Below are 23,601 nucleotides of genomic sequence, written 5' to 3'. Positions count from 1 at the left end.
CTTCTCTGGTTTTCATCCTGTTTTTTCCTTCTTTCTAAGTCAAGCTGAGATACTGTAACTAGAAGGGATAATGGCAGCTTCATTCCAGCTGCTGCTTGCTAGTCCATGCAATGGGCTCGGCTGTGATTCACCTTGGTGGATCCAACCTGGCCTGTGATTCCTGGTTGACTGAGCTAAGAATTAAGGGTCTCTAGCCTGAAGGTGGTAATAAACATTATTTATTTATCAACGGACCAATACAGAAGCACCTCCACTTTTCATTCTCCTCTTCCTCTGTCCTACCATTAGCACGTTTACTTATGCCTAAACTTTTTAGAGCCTAAATGTAAAGGACTGAGTTTGCAGCATGGATGTTTTCCTGCTTAGTCCTTATGTAATGCAGAAATATTAGTAAAAAATAGTAAGAGTCGTATGCTGCAAGCATTTAACTAATACTTAACTCACGATGTGGACTTGATGATCTTCCAAGGCCTTTTCCAACCTAAATGATTCTATGACACTGGGAAGAGATGGAGTAGGTAAAGAAAAATTATATGGGAGGGTAATAGGGAATTGTGACTGTAAAACTACAGAAGAAAGAGGAAAAAAGACAAAACAAAAAGGGAATGAGACAGGGTGAAGGACAGTAATAGGAGTTTGTGAAAGAGGCCAGAGATGAAAAAAGGTAATACTGGAGATGGAGTGCTGAGAACTAAACAGGGTAACAAGAAAGGGATGACAAATAACAAAGAAACAAAAATAGGAGACTTAAGTCAGGAGGTGAGGAACTGATGAGAAAAAGAAGAGTTAAAGAGACTATAGCATATGAAGGGAAATTCAATGAAAAATTCAATGAAAGAATGAGTAAACAGAATGAGAGGGGAAAAACATGAACTAATGCAAATTTTCTTCAAGGCTAGAAGATTTTGCATTAGTTCTTGTTATTACAATGCTGTAGCCTAGCAGAGAGGTATGGGAGGTAGAGGGAGAGAGGAAGAAAGGATGGATAAGAGGGAAGAGAAAGAAAATACATCCATCATAAACTACTTTAGTTTGGGTTAATATTCTCAGGTCTTGTGGTCTTTTTGGCGGGGTAGTCAGAACATGTGGGTGATTTTTAGGAAAGTAAGCAGAACACTTCAGGTAAATCCCAGCTGGAGGCTGGGAGGACATGGGCAAAGAAGCTATGATCACCACTTGCCGTTGCAATCCACTCTCATATTCAAAGCAAAGATATTTGAGATGCACTTTGAAGCTACAAATGGCTTTTGAAACTTAGCACTTAGTTCAGCCATTCCCACTGAAGATGTAGTTAAGGTTCAAAATAGCTTCATCTCCTTCAGCCATTGCAGAAAATAACAGCTCTCTACAATTGTAGCACCTCCAAGACTCCACGTGCAGTGGGACTGAGTGCTGAGAGGTCACGCCAAGGGGGCTGTTGCCCTTTGTACACGTCTGGTCATTAGTGGGGAACAACAAAGATTCCGGTTTGATGAAACCAATCCCAAGCTCTGGCATATGGTGAGACATGTATGTGTGTGCACACATGTGCATGCAGCCCTTACTTCTCAGAAAACTTTTTCCCATATCAATTCCATTGTGTTATCAACCCCCTGACTGCAGAGTTATGACCCCAAGCACACCTGAAGATCAAGAGCTTTCTGGCCATCATAATATCCAACGGCCCTTCCCATTCCTAGACTAAGACCACCTTTCTTCATGTGTAAAACAAGAATCCAACAGAAAGATAAAGGGAAAGCCATATCACACTTCTTGCCGTAAAATGCTGAGCTTACAACGTGCATCAGCTTAAATCTAGCTAGAGGAGCAGGCTCTGTATTTGGACTGGACTGGTTACACCCGTACTGAGCCTGCTGACGCTCCCTAGTTGGCACTGTCACAGATTAGCTGTCAGTGAGACAATGCTGGTGACACACTGCGTCAGCTCTGCTTGGGTGGGAAGGGAGCACAAGGCCATGGAGAGCCTGACCCAGAGCAGTCCCACGAGGGCCTCTAGTCTAGCCACGCGTTAGGCAATCTGAGCAAAATGCTGCATGAGACACAGCACATTTTGCATTGGCCTGACTGAAACCACAGTGCCTCTGCGTGGAGGGTTATTCCCCCTGCAGCATCTCCTTGTTTGAGCTATCCCCCTGCTATCAGTCTGCATTATTTTATTCCTGATTAGCAAGACAAATACCCAGATCAGTGAACCTAGCAGGCGCTCATTTCTGCATATTTACGAGTGTATTTCATTTCCTAGAAACAAATGGAATGTGAGTTTAAAAAAAAAAAAAGTTAAAATTATCCAATTAAGCAGACAGAAGTTAATAAATCTCTCATGTTTGATTTTCTTACGCTTCCTTAGTGTACTTTCCAGACAAAATAGTGTGGTGAGTACACTAAGAAACCTCTTAGCATTTCAGCCAAGATTTTTCAGGGTGTTATCATAAATGACAAAAATATAAACACACTGAAACATAACACACTTAAATCCTAAAAAGGTCGGATTTACATAATTACATCATTGGTTTGCCAATATCCACATTTATCTCATCAGTATAGCATGGCGCACCCATTCCATAAGCTATTACACTGTTTGGACTGAACATATAAAAGCTGTTAGTGATTTTTTTTAAGTTAACATTATGACACCCCTCATAACTAGTGCTGCATTCAGGCCAACTGTTTCTTTTGCTTTCAAACCATTCATTTCTGTTGCTTTTCCACAGCTGCTTTTTAGGTAGAAAGTCCTGAGAACAGACAGGAGTCATGTAATTCATGAAGATGTAGCAAGGGTTTCCTCCTCCCTCCCCATCCTCCTTGAAGAGATCAAGCACATCATGTACATAACATAGACAGCCACCACCAACACAGGGAGCCAAACCCTTCAGACCAGTCTCTATTTCAGCACTTCCTCAGGGCACCACTGAACTGATGGGGTCATGCCTTTTTTGTCCAAAAAAGGAATAGTTTCAAACATGTACAGTTCTGGTACAGATCAGCATTTTTATTTGGTTTAAGTATGCTGTATATCAGATTTCTGCTCTTGAAAAAAAGAAATACTGTTAGTAACTGCACTCATAAATCAAAATAAATGCATGGCTTTCTGACTCGCTGTCTAACGACTCAGCTCTTATTTTTGTTCCATATTTGTATCTCTTCTCACTGCACTGAAGCCAAATGAAACCGAACAAGTTGATATGGTCAAACGAACATAAAGCACAACCCTTGGTCTCACCTGGCATTACTGAACAACTGAGTCAAAAGCCAGTTTCCATTACAGGTATATGGAATAGGGTAGGACGTAAATAATATAAAAATGTTATAAAACAGAGCTGATAGTTAAAAGACCTAAGCAGCATGCTTACACCTGTGGCCAGCTGTTTCTTCCAGTATAAGGACATAGCAAATCAGAAGAAATAATTGCTGTTCTGAGTTTTGGAATCAGCACTATCGGCAGGAGAAGTGGGCACAGAAGCCTTATATACAACTGGATTTTGCACTGTAAGTGTCCAAGCTGCACTGCATCTCATACCTCTAAGGCCCAGTGGTATTTGCAGTTGTAAGTACATCCTTTGCAATGTTAGAGGTGCTACCAGTGCCTCAGTTAAGAGTCTTTTGAGATCACAAACTTCTTATACTGTTCGAGCCCTACCTTTTCATTTCATTTTACTTCCTTCTATCCAAAAAAAACATACAGATTGGCCAGCATGACTGAAGTAAACAACCTAATTTATCCTAAGGTCAAGCTATCTATAGTAAATATTAAGTGACTGAGGGACTAGCCCTTTACTCAACACACCCTTTCAGTGTTTTCACTTAGTCACATAGATTTCTGATTTGCAATGATGTAAGAAAGGCATCTATTCACACAAAAAAATAATTTCAGCATCACATAATTTCTCATGGAGTCCTGTTGCCTCCTGATATTCGCAACTGTCTTGCTTCTGCCAGCTGAGGCTTTTTCTTAACAAGTATCCAAGAAAAGATATTTTTACTGCTCATATTTTCAGAAGTCTGATTAGTTTTCCAGAGCCCATATTATAAAAAGTACAATCCAACATGGAGAAGAATAAAGGTCCTCAGCTATGTAGCTGGGTTCTCCTAGACATCAGGCACTGGTTAACTCCTCTTTGTTACAGGGAAGATAGGGACAGGATTAATTTTGTTCAGTATTCATTAGGCTTATCTAGAGGCAGGTAACGAATAATATACTGAAGTGAACACTCAGTGGAAAGCAGAGAATTTGGGTCATGATCATGAAGTATCATGTTTTGCATTTGTGAAAAACTTCTTGGGAAAGCTAAGGTCCTGAATGACAAGCGAATGGCAGGTTTGAAGACGAAAAAACATTGCTTAGAACTTTACTTGGGTTCTAGCAATGATGTTACCAAAACATCCACCTCACAAGTGATTTTTAACCCCTGTTTGAGTAACAGCTCATTTGGAAAGCTAACTGGAAGTCATAAAGCTTGATTGGACTTTGGCTTACAGACTCCAGCGTTTCAGATAAACTACCTCGTTATAAAGCAAGTAAAGGAGAACCTCCCCTCCTAAGAAGGCAGGTCACAGCCATGAGCACTTTCATCATCTGTCAAGGTGTTTAGGGAGCTCTGGCAACATCTGACTCTGTCAGCTACTTAGGAATTTCAAGTAAACAAAGAGCCAAATTAGTGCAAATTGTTCTACTAAAAGCAAGGCCAGTGGAAAAAAAAAAAGAGTAAAACATCTGAAGAACTGGAACAAGGAAACATTATGTAAAAAGAGGTGGAGCAGGAATAAAACTAGAAACTAGGAGACAATAAAAATGGACTCAAATCCAATCCTTATGTTTTTATTCAGGGCAAGCTCCCAGTGAAGGCAGTGAAAGTTTTGCCCGAGAACCTCAGACTTATGTGAGAGATAAGACTTCTAATTCTAATGAAGGGCTGAAGAGACCTTCACACAAGGTGGATCATACATTGTCATTAAGTAACTTCATCAGCTCCAGGGCAAGCTCGAAGCACACCTCAACATGAAAGGCAGGCTAGCTTGAACACAGGCCTGTTAGTGGGAAATAAAGAACTCACCCCCTAAAAATTCCACTAAAACAACTGTATTGTGTTGGCAAGTTGATCTGTTTCCACAGATGAAAGTCCCTGGGAGTTTCCAGGTAACTGGTTTGTGATATCTACCATATGACACTCCTCTTACAGTAACCAGAAGATTACTGCATGGGTGCGGCAAGCTCATGTTCCTTAAACAGTTTAATATCACGAACATGACACTTTCTTTCAACATCCAGCTTGATATAAACTTAAAATCCATCCTCATTATTCAACAATTAAAAAAAAATCTTTCAAAATGTTGGTATAGTAATAGGATCTACAGAGTTATATTGCCTACACACTATGTTTGCAAAATAAATATAGTACACCAAAGCACAAAGCCACTGTATTAAAAAAGGCACAGTGCAGTATCCATCCAGCTATCATGCAGGATCTGTATCTTTATACAGATCAACTTCTTGCCAGACAACACTTGAAATTTATATATTGTTTTATATGTAGCTAAAATAAAATTCAAAAAAAATCCTTAAAATTCTATCCACTTTCCTACCAACTTAGGCTTTAAACAGCAGTAGGTATTGTATATCAAAGGACATATGAATGAAAGAGAGCAGGTACATTTACAGTCTTTCATCATAGTCTGATTTGATGCAGCTACTTCTCAGTGTCTGCAGCTCTGTAGTTGCATAAATGGTTGGCAACTACAGACAATCCATTCAAAGCAAAACTAGTAAAATCCGTATCAGTAAAAAAAAAATCCAGAACATCAGAGACATCTTTTATATATTTTTTTAAAATCTCAGCAAGATATGTAGTGGCAAGTTGGAAAATAACTGTTGATATTTAATATGTATGTCTGAAACTAGACGTAAAATCTGAGAGTATTGTGATTCACAGAGCAATTAAACATTTATTTTCTCATATGACTCAAGGAAGAAGAAACAGCTTTCATTTTTCCAATTTAAACTCCTAGTTAATCTGAAAATATCTTTTAGTTTGAAAAAGAAAAAGAAGAAAATTCATTACATATCTTTCATTACTTATAAGCATCATCTTACCTTACATCTCTTGGTGAGTTCCGTTTCTAGTCGACTTTCGCAGGTATTTTAATTCAGAATTAGTTTCAGCAATACATGCTATTACATCTTCTCTTTAAAATAAACCCTTTTTTCTCTTCTCCTCAGACAAAGTATGTGGGCTAAAAGAGCTGCAGCGTCTCTGTTCAAGCGATTTCACGGACACTCAGAGGCTTTCTTTCTACTGTATGAAAGTTAAATCTGAGTAAGGAAGGCATTTTTCCTGTCCCGGAAATCAGTATAACCAAAACCAATGCTGAGCTAATGAGAAATGTTTCTTCCATGTGTTCTGTTTGGCAGACACTGCAAGCCATATCAAGGAAACACGTGATGTTTATAAATACAATATGGCTCATGTTGTCATAACCTCTCAATGACAAAAAGAGCATTAGAAAAAGCAGACAGCAAAACAGCAGGAAAGATGAGATTTGTATCATTTGGAAGGTCTCTATCAGATAATAGAGGTATTAGCGTTTGCTTTTTCTTTTTTCTTTTTCTTCCCAAAAGAAAACAAAGTTTTATAGTAATGGGATCAGTGAGGCAAACACTTCTATAAATGCTGTCCTATAGGCACTCCTAGCACTATAAAGCATTCACCCAATTTATTGCTTGAATTATTTTCCAATAAATACTTTTGTTCTAAATACCTCTACATAGTTCAAGAAGCTGTTATTTTTTTTAGCTGTAGTATGCAATGAACAAATGTAATTTTGGCAGCATTTGCAACTTTCATGTTTATTGATGTTAAGATCACACAATGCAATGAAAAGAAGTTTAAAATCTCAGAGAAGCTGGATGTATGTTTACAGGCACCTTAAGAACACAGAAGGACGATCCTGCTTTTATTAACTATCCTTCCCGCACATCAGCACTGAATTTCAGGCTGCTTGGATGCTTTAAATTCCTGGGGAGTTATTTGAGGGCTTTTAGGACTTGCAGAGTTTTTTTAAGTTCACAAATTGCATCTAACTCCAGAGAGCTAAAATGTTAGCAACCTGCTAGCCAGACACTTTCAGGGGGAAAAATGAGAAGTTGCTGTTGAGTAATTTCAGTAATAGAAGCTATTCAGCACAACAGCTTACCCAATTTATCAAAGGTCTGTCTCGTTTTACTGTTCAACTCATTTTAACTCGTCCCCTCTCATTTTGGCAGCCCAAACCCCCATCAGCGCCAGGAACATCATCACCTTTTTGCCATTCTAACTCGCAGAAAATGTGGAGTTTCCAGGTACCCCTCGCTCCCCCCAGCCCTAACTCAGCTTGACCTAATTGTTGTTTCTTGGAGAAACAGTCTCTAAAAAAAAATCCAAACCACCTCAAAGTGTACCTTGATCCAACAGCAACCACCACAAGCATTCTTTGGATATTCTGGCCCACCCACCCAACAGAGGCCTGGGATGAAGCGCTGACCTGCTAAAGCCTTACGCAAGTCAGGGAATTCAGCAAAACCATGGTGGGTCTACAACATTTTAAAACAAAGTGTCACCCACAGACTTTACGGCAGGTGGTTGGGAAGAGAAAGACTGCCAAGCAAAATAGCCACCAGTTTGTTATGAAGTAAAAATTCCCTCCTGTTTCTCAAAATTGGCAGACAGATCAAACCACCTCATAAACCAACATTATTATATCCAACTGTGCCACCAGAAACGCAGACAAGTTGCAATGACAGAAGGGGGCAGATTGTAATTTAGGACTCTTCCCCTTTTAGACACTCCATAAAAGGAGGGTGTAGGGAATGAAGACAGAAAATACGCTGCGCTCATTTGGTGGGGGAATCACTTCCAGTTGGAGTCACCAGGGGCTCACAGAAACAACTCATGATAAAAAGAGCTGTGACACTTCCAAAGAAATTCAATTCATTCAGCAATATACAAAAAACTGTCGTCAGTTCTTTAGTGTCATCTGCTGATGGTGAATCTATACACCACTGCTAAATGTGAGAGGAGAGGCAATGTGGACCCTACACCTAGTAAAGTCTGAGAAAGTCACTTCCTCTTCGAATCTGTGCAGACCACAAGTATTAACTCTGATGGGACAGACCAGCATGGCTGTGTACATGCATTTGCACTGGAATTCAAAACAATTCCAGAGAGAATAAAAAGATCATCTAAACTTTTGGACATGAGACAGTATTTTATCAAAAGAAAGTACTGTTGCGCAGAGAGCTAGAAAATGCTGATAAACGTTACAAGCTCAGGCTAAGGAATAAATGAACGAAATGCAGCAATGCGAAGATCCATTTCTCCCAAGAAACCAGCTGCTACAGATTTTCGGCATACATTTTGGGAAAGGAATAACAAAAAAAGGAAGAGCACAATCACAAACATTTAGTGAGACGGCACTATATGGCTACTTCTTGCTTGAACAGCATTCAAGATGGCAGACCTGTCACACCAACCATGCTCTTCAAGATGTAAACGGCCATGGCACAGTATCAGGGAGCAAGTAAGGCACTCAAGTTCAGGAGAAACTGTCCTTTAGAACTTGCCTAGGCCCCAAGCAAACCTCTTCTCAAACACAACCCCTTCAGAAAACTGCATGAAACAGAAAGAAGACCAGGAAAATTAGAATTAACAGACATGAAAGCTGAGTGGCTTCAAAGGAGATCTGAAACTCACAGCTCCCACATTCCTCTTGCACACTCTGAGTCTTCTTGTCCATATGGATAATACTTAATACTTCAAGTGTTACTGCCAATTCTTATAGAGGTCTCACATCTGTTTGGTAGATAAAACAGGTGTCCAAGCTGGCAGCTAACATTATTTTCTGAGATTATTTTGGGTCTGTTACATGGAAATGATTATAAATCACATGAATAGAAGCCTGAACGTCATCAAACTCAGGGATAAATGTTCCAAAGGGACAAGAAGGCAAACAGTAGAAAAATCTGTAAAGGCAAAACTTTCCCAAACCTCGAAAAAACAAAGCTTTCACTCACATATGGCAGGAGATACAACCACACTCACAGTATCACTGTGGAAAACTGTGCTTACAACGGCTAATTCATGATATTCTAAGTACTGTTCTTTCAACTGATCTGACAATAAGCTGCTTTTCTGTAGGTTTTCTGAAACAGTTAACCACCATGCAGAGCGCAGCAGTTACAAGAGTTACTTCCTGCTTCCCGCTGTAAGGAATTTAGCTCTCACATATCACATGAAATTGAAGAACATCAATTTACCCAATGCAAAGATGCACAAACACAAATGAAGAGATGAGAACCAAAGCTTTTCCCACAATCTTTTGGTTACCATGCAATACCAGTACATAAAATGTACATGTTTCTCACTTACTTCCCCCGCATTTCCACCCTCTTTAATCTGGTTCGCTAAGGAAAGCGGCATAGATAGTCCATCGGCTGACAGGTGGTTGTCTCCCATGACTTAATAACCTGTGAATCTGCAGGCAAATTTCAACCAGATTTAACCAAAGAGTAGAAACCATTAGACTACTATGTCCCTACAGATTTTGCCAAGTTAGAGATTTGTGAGAAGATCCTACAGTACTTCTGCCAAATGGAGGAAAAGTTGCAGTGTGTGCTCCAGCTTTGCAGTCTCCGGAGGACGAGGATCAGAGAGAGCATTATTAAATCCCTCTACTTTGGGAAAGCCTCAGTTCGGATCTGAGCATTGCCGCACAAGGAAGAACCCAACCAGGAGACACACATCCTTAGACAAACAGGTTTCATTATTTCCAGAGCTCAAGAAATCACTTGTTTCCACGCTCATAACTTTGAAGTGCAGAAGTTCACACAGCTCAAAGGGAAGGCTTTTTGCATGTTTCTCCACAAAGTCCCTATCAACATCCTGGCTCTGACTTCACCTCTCAGACCAGAAAGACAAGAAATTTGCCAATGCCAAGGAAAAGCCAAATGAGAAAATAGCTGTTTTGTTGGATGCACGGAATTTCAAAATGGCATCTTTGGAATTTCAGCAGAGCAAAATACAATATTCTACCGTGAAACCACCACTTCTGCAAAGGTCATCACTGTGTCACCATTATTTTTGAGTTGTGGCCAAAGAGATATAGCTCAGCCATAATCAGGAGGTGTAAAGTGTGCATATCTGTTGTACAACACAGTATTTTAAAATAAGCAATACAAATTAGTACAGGTTTTGCACAGAAGCAGCACCTGTGTTCAAAACAATTCTCTTTAGGCAGTAAATGCCTGGAAGAGGGCCAAAGAAGTAATCTTTAATTTTTAATATATGCAGCTAACACAGTAGTTAACCATATCCGAAAACAGGTGTAGAGCCTACAAATAAAGCCACAGCAGATACCTTCAGCATCCACTGCACATGGAACACAAACAGTATAACACAACTTTATAAAGTGACAGTGAGATCATTGCATGAGTTAATGTCGTAATGCACAATGATGGTATGTCATGCCTTCGAATCTGAATGAGATGTATTGGATAGATCCAGTTACTGCTACAGGAATATAACTAGAACTGAAGAATTTCAGGACCTTAAAGAAGACACTAAAAACTATCACATCAGCCCTTTGAAGCACATCTATTTGCTCTCTCATATTGTGTGTGCAGCAGTGTGAATAATCAAGCAATTAGATTTCTGACCTATCAAAAGAACCATTTTATACTTGAAGTACAAAAACGAGAGGTGGCTGAGAATAGTGCCAGCAAATAAACTATTGCAATCTTTCTAAAATAATCAGGCCCTAAACTGTGAAACAGCAAAAGTACGTACATAAAATATTAATAATAAAGCAGTGTGACATGCTCAGAATTGATAATGAAACCAAGAAGCAAATGTACAATTACGCAAATCACTTCACAGGAAATTTTCTGCACAGTTGAATCAGGTTTGGAGCAGACATAAAAGCCACAAAGCAGGTAGGACAGTAATGGCATTCCCTTCTGGCCCCACTGAGCTCATCTGGTTGTACCGTTCGCTGGGGACAGACCTAGGATGGGTGGGGAGGAGATGACGGTGGAAGAGGTGCCACTGCACAGCTGCATCTCCTGCCATCAAGGTGGGAGATTATGGTCCAGCAAAAGACAGAGACAGAGAGAAATCAAATATGGTTCAAATGCCTTCTCTAGAGTTTCCCAATACAAAATGTTTGCTTGAAAATGCAAATATACTAGTCCTTGTTCAGTACAGGTAGAAAACTTTAGAAAAAGACAAACCATTTACACCACAACAAGTATTTATCAGAATTTCATATTTGAAATGGTCATTTACAAAGTGTTTCAAGAGACTTCAAGCTAGGTGCATCTGTTCAGCCATTGTCAATCAGTCCATGCCGAAGCCTTGTTGGAGTGAACTAACTCCATTAGTAATGCCATACTTTGCTGTAAAGGGTTTGGAAACACAAAATAAGAAGTTGTATGAACTCTGAGCACTGTCTATGTCCTGAAATAAGTAATTAAAGGCTATGTTTTGATTCACATGCTTTAACGCTAGTAAGCAAGAACAAAAAAACTGTTAATGGTCAGGGCAAGTAACTGGAAAAAGCAAAGCAGTTAAGAAACATTGTGGTAAGCATTATTAATTCCCTCTTCTGTATACAAGTTGTACATATACCCTTGATTTTATGAATTGTTGTGTACATATTACAGTTAAGAATGTAAACATCTAACATAAAAGCTGGAGAGAAAAGGAGTATAAACGCACTAGTACTTACCCTTATATCTCCATTTACAGCTCTGGAAGTGTGATTAAATGCGTGTGCAGGATCTTTGTTGTAAACTTTAAGGAAAGATCGGTCTTGAATATTCCTGGAATCAAAAGAATCAGCAATGATAACAGATGAAAGTAGTTTTATTTACTTTGTTGCCTGAAAGTCTCAGGTAACAGACAAACATAGTAGGTCTGCAGCCTACCTACAAGAAAAACCTAAATGCCATAACTCAGACACACACAAACAAACAAAAGCCTACTTTGATTCTCTTTCCCATGGGAAGTATCATTCTTTCGCTACAACTCCACACCCATAAAAATTAGATAGTGTTAAGTTTCTTTCAAGATCCTGCCATAGAGCGAAAACACTTTGAAGACAATAAAGCTTTAACATTTACACAGCGCTCAAAAGGATTTAGTTAATATTTACATGCTTTATTGTGTACTCAGCCCACGTGAATTTTTGCTATTCTAAGAAGCAAGAATATCAAAAGGAAAGCAGTCTTTCTAACTGCAGCTATTCTTCAGGCAATTCTAATTACCAGCTTGTTCACAAACCTGAAAAAAAATCCACAAAAGCTAAAAATTCAGTACCAGATAAATCCTTCCTCTAAACTTGATCTATAATAAAGACAGGTTTTTACGGGAAAAAATAGGAATTACAAAAAAAATAAACAAGCAAAAGTTTTGATGAACGCTACCACAGAAACGGTTTAGATGGCAAGCCCTAAGAGAATATTTTTGTTTAATTAGGACCCAACACTTTGTCACTGATTAGTTAATTTTTAACTACTACATTTAGAAAAGAGTTAGATGACAGTCGTTTTCTATTTTGTTTCAAAACCTACCTTCCAATAATTTTATGGCTTAGACACTTGCACTGAGTTCTGCTGATCTCTTGCTCACATTTAATCAGCAGAAAAGCCTCCAGTCTATGCTCACTCACATCCTTTCAAAGCTGCGATTCCTTTCATTTCCCAGTAGTGATCTCTAGAGAATTTACTTACACATGTGACTGAATTCCTCTCCTCCAGGTGCAGCTACAAGTCTAGCGAACTGATCTTAATCAGTGGGATTATCATTTAAAAATGAAGGAAAGGATTCTTGGGCAGGTTCAATTTCTTTCTTACAATGTCATATTACAATCAGTGATTGCTTTGAATGGGTAGCTAGTCAGAACTTGTGCTGCTGTTGTAGATGTCAAGTAATTATTAAAGAAATCCCACAGCTTAACAGACAGATCAGTGCCTTCTGTTTAAGAACGCCAAGGCTGATGAGAAGTTCAGCATTTATGAGTGTTTACTTGTAGACTGCATAGGAAAATAGCTACCTTGCGGCAAGTTCAAGTTCTTCTATTATTTATGGTAACATAAACTGTTTTCCGTCTTGCAAATGTGACCCTTTCGCTTTGAGACTTGCACTGGGAGTCTCAGTTACCATTTTTCTGCCTCAGACTTGGAAATATGTTCTTTCTGATACAAAGCAAGCTCTCTCATTTTCAGTTCAAGAAACAGTACATTATTCATTTAAATAAATTTTATGTGCTGTCTTTTCTGTCTGGTGGCTATGAGATGGCACCTCAACTAACTGGAGTTTGTTTTAAAAGCATTCTCCATAAATATTTCTTGTAGAAACATGACACTTTAAAGTAAAACATTGCTGCAAGGCAAAGCACCAAAATACTACGCATTTGATCTCCGAAGTGAATTCTGTTTCACCTCACGTTGCTACTCGAAGATAAACATTACTGATAACAGGTATATATTACTGTACTTTTATTATTACTATTATCTGCATTACTGTAGCTCCTCGATGCTCTTGGCATGTTCAAAGGCCTCATCGATCCGTGTGTGCTGTACAAACACCCCAGGAATACAACCACTTCACCAGCTTGCAAGGTGAATAGAAGACACAAAAGATACCAGGATAGCCGCAGAAAGATAAGGGGACAAAAAGCAGCCAGAAGACCATAATCGCTTCAGCCATAGGAGCAATAAAGAGATACTGGGACCATGGGCATGCTCCGAGTAGGCAGTGCAATAGAGAGTGGGAAGGTGGGACTGGAGAGAGACCAACGCAGTGGCTTTGTGCATGTCTGCAGAGGACGCCTTCGGAGCTCATTAGAGGGCTGCCTGAGAGAGAGAGCGCAAAGGCACTTGTTTGAAAATTAAAGACATGTAGAATGAAGATTGGCATCATCCACCAAGTGGAAGCAGATGGCACTTGGTGCTGAACAAGAAATCAAAAGTAGCACTGAAGTGGGCTTGCAGGAGCCCTCATAATGAAGACAAGTAGTTTATATTTAATGAGATGGAAAAAGATATAGCCAGAGGACAAACAAAAAAAATGCATGTGAAACAGTCTCCTTGTCAAACTAGGAGAATGATCTTTGCTGCTTCATTTGAATGGGTAAAAGCAAACAAGATTACCTGTGTCAACTGCTGAGAAAAGACCATTAAAGCAGTTGCTAATAAAACGATGATGAATTAACTGGTTGTTTTTTCATTATGTGCTGGGAAAGGAAAGGCTGCATCATAAGGATGTTATGCCGAAAAAGTCTGAAATCTACACGGGATGCAGAGCCCTGAACACTTTAACGAAAGCACCAGGTTACTGGCTTAAGTAGAAAGATAGTGCTTTGTCCCCAGCAATTAAAAAAACAAAAAAAGGGGAAAGGAGTGTGATGGCCTAACGAAGGAGAACATAAGATAGACAGAAACTAATGGTCTATGAGACTATATTAAAAGAGAAGATCAAGATTTTAGTTTGGACGAAGGGGTAGGATTCAGTTCATCTAACTACAGACATTCACATGGAAGACAGTTCTCTGGCATGTATAAGTTATCAGACAATTGTATAGGTTTAATCACAACTAGCTCAAAATGTGGATGTAAAAATCTCCATTTGGTCAGACAAATCCCATCCTAAAGGAAAGATTGAAAAATAAATGGGAGAGTCACCCAGGTAGGTATGGTAATTCAACTAATCCACGGGGATAAGATGATGAAGACAGGTACAGACAAGGAAGAGGAAGGAAGACAAAGTCCTGAAAAAACACGACAGAAAATCAATGTTTGAGAAGACAACTTCTCAAATAATACCTGAAATGAGAGGAGAGAGACAGGAAGAAATCAGGAAAGAATAGCCATTGAAACAAAGAGAGATCAAAGTTTCAGGAAGAAAACATTATATGTACATGATAGATCTGACAGAAAAAGGATGTTCACAAAAGCTGGCCATTTGTTAACTTTGACAATTGCAGGGAACAAAACACAAGCTGGAATTTGAAGAATAAAACCCCAGACAGATTGGAAATGGGTCTAGGACAGAATTTGAAGAGTAAAAGTCCAGCCAACAGTTGTAGTGAATGCTCACTGCAAGACAGAAAGGTGATGGGGTGGGAAGTGGAAATGTATGTTATGTTCAGGGACAGTTTTGTTGGGAGGCACAGAAACATGTCAGCAATATAAAAGTAGGCACTTTAATAGAGTAGTAAGTTAATAAAAAGACAAAACAAGGGATGTGAGGCACAGAGGAACATGAGACAGCCTCCAAGGGAGGTGGAGAGCTTAAAAAGTCCACTGAAAGACTTGTGTTTAAGAGAAGAAAGAAAGAAGAGAATTGAAGGAAGGCATAACAAGCAAAGGAGAGAAAAATTATACTTCATCTGTTCTCTGAGGGGAGACACTGGCAAGATCTGGTGAAGACGAAGGAAAAGAAATGGAGAAACTGTAGTGGAAATTATTAAAAAGTGGTGAAAATGCAGCTGGTAGTGCATGCTTTGGACTCCATTAAGCTGAGGTTCCCTTAGTGAGTAGGGTGGCAGAACCGAAGGAGGGAATTCTGCTACGGAGGAAGTCAGCTGGGTCATGGGATTTCCTCTAGAAAGGCTCTACAATACAGGCATAGGAACAGAGGAAGCAGATGTTGCGACTGAGCCAGGCCTGAGGTTGGCAGAGTGACGCCTGCAATGAGAGCAAGGGGAAACAAGGTGGAGTGGTATTAAGATAATCAACAACCACATGCTTGGGGGGCAGGGAGGAGATGAAGTCATAAATTGTTAGTCTGAAACTCAAGGGAAGATGGGGGGATAAAGTGAGAGAGAAGGAGCAATGGGCCAGATGATGGCTGGCAATAATGCGCTTGGCAACAGAGACATAGTAACTCATATCTTGATTTAATCAGTTGATCCAATCTTGTTCACAGACTGTTTGATGTACAAGAAACTTGAGCACATGATGAATGATGATGCAAAAAATCAGATGGGTCTTAACATAGGCATTGCAGTGGCCATACAGGAGTGTGGGAGTCTGCAAAGCAAGAAAGATAAAAAAACAGAAACCGAAATCCAAGAGGCTGGCTAATGACAAGACATTGGGTAGACAGCCTGAGGAGAGCAAGATGGAGGAGAGAAAACAGAGTGCGGTGCTGTTCAAAGACTAAGAGGAGGAATGGGGGAATTGGAAGTGACAAGGCTAGAAAAGCTCGAACTTGCTATTTTAACTACAACAGGATATGGAGAAGCACCTGAGCCACACGATCTCCAGAAGAAACAAGGCAGCAGTGGACAATACACCTCTTACTTTCACATCATATTCCTGCACTAGTGGTAGACTGGCAGTGAGGAAACACCTTTTCTGCTTTCTCCTTCATCTCATGCTCCTCTGTCCGTTCTTTTTATCACATAACTTTTTATGAAAGGTATGGCAAAAAGGCCCACCATATTTCCTTGCACAGTTCTACAGAATGTAACAAGTCTGAGGTGTGCCTGAGAGCTTTGCTGCTATATGATTTGGGACTTTCTAGGGACCCTGAGAAAGTGGTCTTTCTGCTCAAAGAGCACAGAAATCAGGACTGAAGGAACATAGTTAACTAAGCAGCTGCACTCCCACAAAATAAAGCATAGAAAGATGCACGCAGATGTTAGTTGGATCATTTATTGACCAAGCGCTGAATTACTGAAGGGAAGTGACTGCATCATTTGCTGCATTCTGACATAAAACAGGAAGGTGCTGGGGCTGCTGCAGCAGTGGTCACCAGTGCCACAGATCTTTAGCAGTGTTAGATGATGAATAATTGGCACTGTTGTGAGGACATCGGTGACATTCATATCTGTAACTTCAGGCTCACAAGGATCAGCCTTTGCTCTGCCAGCAAAGAAAAAACAGCTCTTCTGTAAAAGCTTATTTTGTGTTCCCTATTTTAAATATTTATGACTCAGTTAAAATTCAATAAAATATTAAATATGTGAACCTGCATGTATTATATGAATATTTGAACAAGCTACACCATTTATCAAGGGCTTGTGTAACACATATCGCACCTAAAGCTGAAAGCAGTGTCAGACCAAACCTCCCATATTACTCAGATACCACTAAACATGCCTTTATGTGCCAGGCCACTATCTGTCAGATACTTATCAACTCCACTCCTTTTTATTCTGTAAATGCACTACAAAAAGACCCAACAAACCCAACAGCCGTAATTCCATGTTTACTTACCTCACATCACACAATTCATAATATATGTTTCTGCTCTCATCCTTGATGTAAATGGCCACACTGGGTGATTCCAGCATTTTCATCGTCAGCTGCTGGGGGAAGGCACTTACAAAAAGGGCACGAATTGTGTCCGTGCTTGTGATTTCATTCGGCATCCTCAACTGCTTTGTTTCATCTCCATACTGAAGATACAAAACACCTACAAGCAAAATATAATAGCAAGTTACATATTCTTAAGTGCACAGAAATGATCTGGGCTTCAAAATTCATGGGGAACACGGACCAAGCCCATAATAAGTAGAGAAAAATCAGTTCGCACTCCTTACTCCTAAAGCATATACATCTTCAACACACTATTGGAGTAGAGCATAGAACAGTGATATGGTTGTGCCTTGACACATATGCTTGCTCCAGTACTGCACTTTGCTTAGAACCCCTTTTTTACTGTTCTTCAGTTAGACAAATCAGAAGTTTACCTTAAGAAGGGTAATGGAAAATCCCAAACACACCAAGTCAACTCAGCAATGGAAGGTATTGGTAAATCACAAGCTACCTTTTTTTAAAGCAGTTGAGGAAGAACTTTATCCTTTTATCTCACCCCATTTCCCTTAAACATAAATATTGCATTAGCCTCACGCTTACCCAACAAAACCCTCTTAAAAAAGACTTTCATTTTAGCACTAATAATTTTTTACTCAAAATTCAATTTGCTGGCATTATATAGTATAAAGACCTACGTGAAACTCCTAGCAGGAGCAAAACTGAGGTCTCACACAAAAACAAGGGCAATTTCAGATCCTTTCAGTTTCACAGCAGTGTTAATAGTCATCCTTAGCACTCGGGGAGAAACATGAGTAGCCTTAGATGCTGAACTGCAAAATATGGACATTCTTATTCACTCAAGACAAAAAGAACACCATTCTCTATTTTCAGGGAATGGGAGGCTGCGAGATGCTTGATAATGGAAAAAACCACGGAGACCAGGGACTCAGCAAAGGGATACTAACTACTTCTCCCACGACATCCGTATAGGCCCTGCCAGGGCTGTGCCGACTCCCACACAACCGGTGGGTGGGTGCACCCCACTGGCTGGTACCGCATGATGAGTGCGACTCATTAGCTTTGCTACAGCCCAGTCCCATGCCATCCCAAGCTACAAAGCCCTTCAAGGACTGAAGTACTGAGAAGAGCCATCTCAGTCAACAGCAGAAACCAGACTGGACTTGATGGGGTTGATTAGCTCTGATCATGCTGGGCCTGGCTCCTAAAGACCACCAAGAGGTCTTCTCGTGAGCATCTCCAGTGTGGGAAGGCTCATCAGGACCTGCACAGCAGGAAGCAGGCTGTCATGCGATTTCAGCCAAACTACGAAACTTCCTGCGATCCACAGCACTAGGGAGTAGGTGCAGAGGCAAATGCTCAGCCAAACAACTTCAGATACAGAGGAAGCAGGAACTGGTAAGCCCAGCTGAGCCTACACATTCAGTCCGTACCCAAGGCATGGATGTCCTGCCTGGGCATGGATTGGTGAAAGCACACTGTGCTCTTTCTGAGCCATCTCAGGTGTCTCTGTACAACATTGCATTGTGTCAGCAACAAACACTTTTACTCCCTTGTAATCTGCAAGAGATGGAGCAGGTATAGCTTCTGCAGTGGTATCAAAAGACACTAAAATGGCATATCACAATGTTTGAGGTTAGAAGGCACTTCTGGAAGTCATCTGGTAGGGACACCTACAGCCAGTTGCCCAGGATGGTGTCCAGACAGTCTCTGAATATCTCCAAGGAGGAGATACAACCTCTCTGGGCAACCTCTTCCAGTGCTTGGTCACCCTCACAGTGAAAATGTGTTTCCTGGTGTTCAGAGCGAATCTCGCATGTTTCAGCTGGTGCCCATTGCCTCTGGTCCTTTCACTAAGCATCACTGAAAAGAGCCTGGCTCTGCCCTCTTTGCGTCCTCCCTTCAGGTACTTTTATACATTGATGAGATGCCCCCCTGAGCCTTCTCTTCTCCAGGCTGAACAGTTCCAGCTGTCTCAGCCTTTTGTCACAGGAGAGATGCTCCAACCCAGTTAATCATCCCTGTGGTCCTTCGTTGGACTCTCTCCAGTATGTCCATGTCTCTCTTGTACTGAGGAGCCCAGAACTGGACACAGCACTCCAGCTGTGGCCTCACCAGTGCTGAGTAGAGGGGAAGGATCACCTCCCTTGACCTGCTGGCAATGCTTTGTCTAATGCAGCCCAGGATACCACTGGCCTTCTTTGCCACCGGGGCACATGGCTGGCTCATGTTCAACTTTGTGTCCACCAGGATCCCCAGATCATTTTCTGTCAAGCTGCTTTCCAGCTGGGTGGCCCCCAAGATATATTGGTGCATCCACTTTGCACACGTTTAGCAGCCCAGAATGAGATGGAAGAGAAAAAAAAATGCAGAAAAGAATGAAGAAAACACCACTGAAATTTGTATTTGCACTAGCTGTCTGAGAGGCACTGCCACAACTAAACACTTTATAAATGGCTCAAAAGCTCTCTAGCTATTGGAAAGTATTTGGAAAAGGAATACAGCATCAGATCTGCTCAAGAATTAGTGATTACAGAAACATCTGCACTGAATTCACTGCAGCTCATGCAGATACACAGTCAGGGCAGTTTTACACCTCCCAGTTTGAATGCTGCTAGTGACATAATGGTAGGACAGCACTCAGGCCGAACTAACCGCTAAAAGTCTTTATTACATTTTCAGGCAGACTTCGGGGCCTGAGCAGATTTTCTGCTGCCACATCTTCGCATCTACCAATAACCAACACAGGTAGGCTAAACCAAACTATTCCATGATTCTACTTCACACAAACTAAACTCACCATAGTAACTGCACTGTAGATGCACAATATAAACAGGAGGGTTGGTAACATAGGGTACTCAATGTGATTACCACCAGCCATCAACAAATCTCAGCAAATCACAAAACTTAGGTGGTAACTCAGTGATTCTTGCTGGAAAGTCATCAGCAATGGGATGGGCAGTTTACAGTCCTGAGATACAAACACTGAGCAAAAGCAATGGGAAAACCTAAGGTCCTTAAATACAAAGGCATTTGATGAAAAGAAGGGATTTTAATCTAAGATGAACCCTCTTTCCCCTTAGTCTTTAGTATTTTTGTCCCTATATTGTCCATAACTGCCACAGAGGAATGAACACATACATAAGCAGATGTTCCTACAATCAGTGAGTAGATAATTATGCTTGCACCTAGCGTAGGAAGATGTTAATTTTTCTGAATACTAAACAGAGTACTCAGTGTTACCTAACCATTAATTAATATTAGGCTGCTTTTATAAAATGGAGCTGTTAAGAACATTTTCCTACTATTATCAAGAACTGATACTTTTTCTTCGTTAAGATCGCAGTCAGACCCTTTACGAATCCTACTACAAACTTCCATTTTCCTTTCAGTGGTAAAATTGTTTCAAAGTGAAAAGTCACTAGTTTTCTTTCAAAGACTGAGGAGAATTTTCCTAATAATTTTATTTTTAATGCCAATATTTAATGGGTTATTATTTTTCCTTTATTATTTTGAGACATCATTTATTTTTTTATGTTCTAGATAAAACTGGCTTTTTAGAGTTCATTCAAATATTCTATGCAGCTAAACGTTCTTTAGAATTCAGAAACAAAGTATATTTGTAAAAAAATTAAGTTCACATGTTTTTAATGATTGTATTTATTTCACTGTTCCAAGATGTGCACAAACATATTCATTTTTTATGATAGCTTTCAGTTTTCAGGAGGAACATAAGGAACATTCTACATTTTGGCATTTGAAACTTTCTTGGATTAAACAGCAAAAAGTAAGGTTTTGGCTAAAAATACAGAACTTGCATATCAGCTTTGCAGGTGTGTGTGACTCTTTTCTGCCCAGTTTAAAAGTTAGTGCAAAATGCAGAAAATGCTGGTTTTGCATTTCAGGCCACTAAAAATATGCTGAATATTGAGCTACTGAAACCATTAACACAAAATAAATGATAGAGTTGAAAAATCTTCCTTACACACAAGTCTAAATCATTTCAGAACAGTCTTGACTCTGCCTCTCCTTCTTCAATACTCCCACAAAACATTGATCCAAAACAAAATTACAGTTATCTCTGGGTCATGAATCTTCAAAGCAAATATGCAGGTTATCCAAAAAGATCATGCCTTAAAATATACAGCTTTAACATACAATTCAGAGAAACGTTTTGGCCACAGTCTTACTGTAGGGGTAAAAGACATTGTCAAAGGCATAACAGAATCTTTTTTCCTTACTCTCTCTTAAATCACATGCCCTTAAAAAAACCTACTGCCTTTTCTCTTGAGTTGTCTGATCCATATCATGATATAGCAATGCTTTAGGGCATTTCTATTTGACAAAACTAAGTGCTCACTTCTAAAAATCCAGCTTCAGCACATGAGGATAAAGAGACTCAAAATCCATTATTTTAAGCCATTGATGCTACTTTTCTCCCACACATTGCTGGGCTGAAACTCTGAGCACCAGCAATACTCACAGGCCCAACTTCACCGAAGCTGCTGGAGCTCTGAGGTTTGTTTTACCTTCAGCTGAAAAACTACTCCCATGGTGAATTAAAGCAAGAAGAAATAGAGTATAACTCAGGCATGGCTTTTGTTAGGGCACAGCACATATGTCAGCAAAGCTGCTGGACAGAAGGTTAAACACAACGGATGTTAATGTCTCCATGTACTCTGAAGTCCCTCTTGCACTTACGCTTCTGTTATAATGGATTTCCCTGAAACATGAAAATTATGCTGAGTTTTAGAAAACACAAAGCAAACAGGACTGCGAAATGCCCTGCTACTCTCAGAAGGCAGGTATGAAGAACAGTGAGGGAACTACACCAAGCAATTGTTTTGACAGTCCAAGCCAGACAACACTGTGGCTACCACTTCCAGGTGCTCCTAGAGACTGCCAGCCCTGTGCTTTCCTACAGCTACCAGGTAAACTGCCATCTTCAGCCTTCCCCTTCGTCACGCTGGTTTAACTTAGTTTCAGAAATACCTCTCATGGGCAACAGACCATGGCATTAAACACAGGCCATAGAAGAACACATATAGGTGTAAGCCAGGCCTTAGAAACTTAAACCTCTTTACAAATTGCTTCACAACACTCCTGTCAACAGAAAGGTACGTTTTATAGGAGGGGAAATTAAACACCCGAGAGGTGAAAGGACGTGTTCAAAGAAAGGTTTACAAGCAGAAACCCCAGATCTGATGATGATCATGCGAATATACCACGTGATCACCCTTTCTTTCCCTCCCTGCATACAGAGCTCTTTCAAAACCAACAGACTTTCTGCTGCCCCTTTACCAAGGGTCAGTGACAGAAGGACTTGCAAAATGTTTCATCATTTCTCTCAGGGCTGGTCCACAGGAAGCACAGCACAGTGCAATGAAAGATGTGCTGTTAACCTGATTCACGCAGGCAGTGCCTCCTGCACAAGCTGAACCCATCAGCGCCGGGTTTAGAGGGTGCCCGGAGCAGCCATCGAGCCCCATTTGTCCATCTAGCACAGCTCCATGGACGGCCTGTGCTGATGCACCAGACACATGGCAAGGTGCTTGGCTCAGATACTGCTGCTGGGCTGGAAAACCCACCTGGCAGCTGAGGACGTGCCCACACGGCGTAACAGAGAACCGTACCTGAACTCACGGGGTCCAGGCTGGCTTTAGAGCAAGGAGCTGCATAACCAAAACAACTCAACACTGTACCGATACCGGTAAGATCGTAACTCCTTAGGCACAACTGGTAAACGTTTACTTCTTATAGCAAAAGTTACTGTCATGTAGGCAGCATGACCCCATCCAGCTCTCACCTCTCAACAGCTCCATCTTATACATGGTGCTGACCTAACCCTGACCAAGCACGACACTACCATGATTTTATTGCTAACGATGATCTCAGTGCTGGGCAGCCTAGGTGCTTAGAAGAGCTTTAACCACAACTTGTTTTTATTTACAAAACAGGAATTCATAGAATCATACACTCATAGAATGGTTTGGGCTGAAAGGGACCTCAAAGATCATCTAGTTCCAACCCCTTTGCCATGGGCAGGAACACCTTCCACTAGACCAGGTTGCTCAAAGCCCCATCCAACCCAGCCTTGAATTATCCTTACAAATGATTAAAACAGAAAAACATGAAGCACACAGCAGCAAAGTTAAATATCTGATAAATCAAGAATAAGTTAACAAACATGACTGAGTCATCTTCTGTGACCTTTACAAATATCAGTTAATTCTCTCACACCATGAATTTTACATGGAAAAATACTGGTACTCACATAATCCTCTCATTAT

At 40.4% G+C, this 23,601-nt stretch overlaps 1 protein-coding gene across 13 annotated transcripts in view; it reads right to left on the bottom strand.

Annotated features, from left to right (window-relative positions):
* Positions 1-23,601, bottom strand: part of KIAA1217 (KIAA1217 ortholog) — a 374,019-nt gene that overhangs the window by 64,726 nt on the left and 285,692 nt on the right. For 12 of the 13 annotated variants that reach the window (XM_075419527.1, XM_075419537.1, XM_075419536.1 and 9 more), the window contains 2 exons: positions 17,252-17,450; positions 11,755-11,848 (listed from right to left, as the gene is read on the bottom strand). In XM_075419527.1, coding sequence (XP_075275642.1) covers positions 11,755-11,848; positions 17,252-17,450 — 293 coding nt within the window. Of the gene's footprint in view, positions 1-6,088; positions 6,336-11,754; positions 11,849-17,251; positions 17,451-23,601 lie in introns of those variants that run through there. The other variant, XM_075419534.1, reaches the window with a different exon arrangement.

Source organism: Opisthocomus hoazin, chromosome 4, assembly GCF_030867145.1.
Source record: "Opisthocomus hoazin isolate bOpiHoa1 chromosome 4, bOpiHoa1.hap1, whole genome shotgun sequence".
NCBI classification, from domain to species: Eukaryota; Metazoa; Chordata; class Aves; order Opisthocomiformes; family Opisthocomidae; genus Opisthocomus; species Opisthocomus hoazin.
Note: the sequence above shows the minus strand (reverse complement) of the source record. Positions and strands in the feature narration are given on the sequence as shown.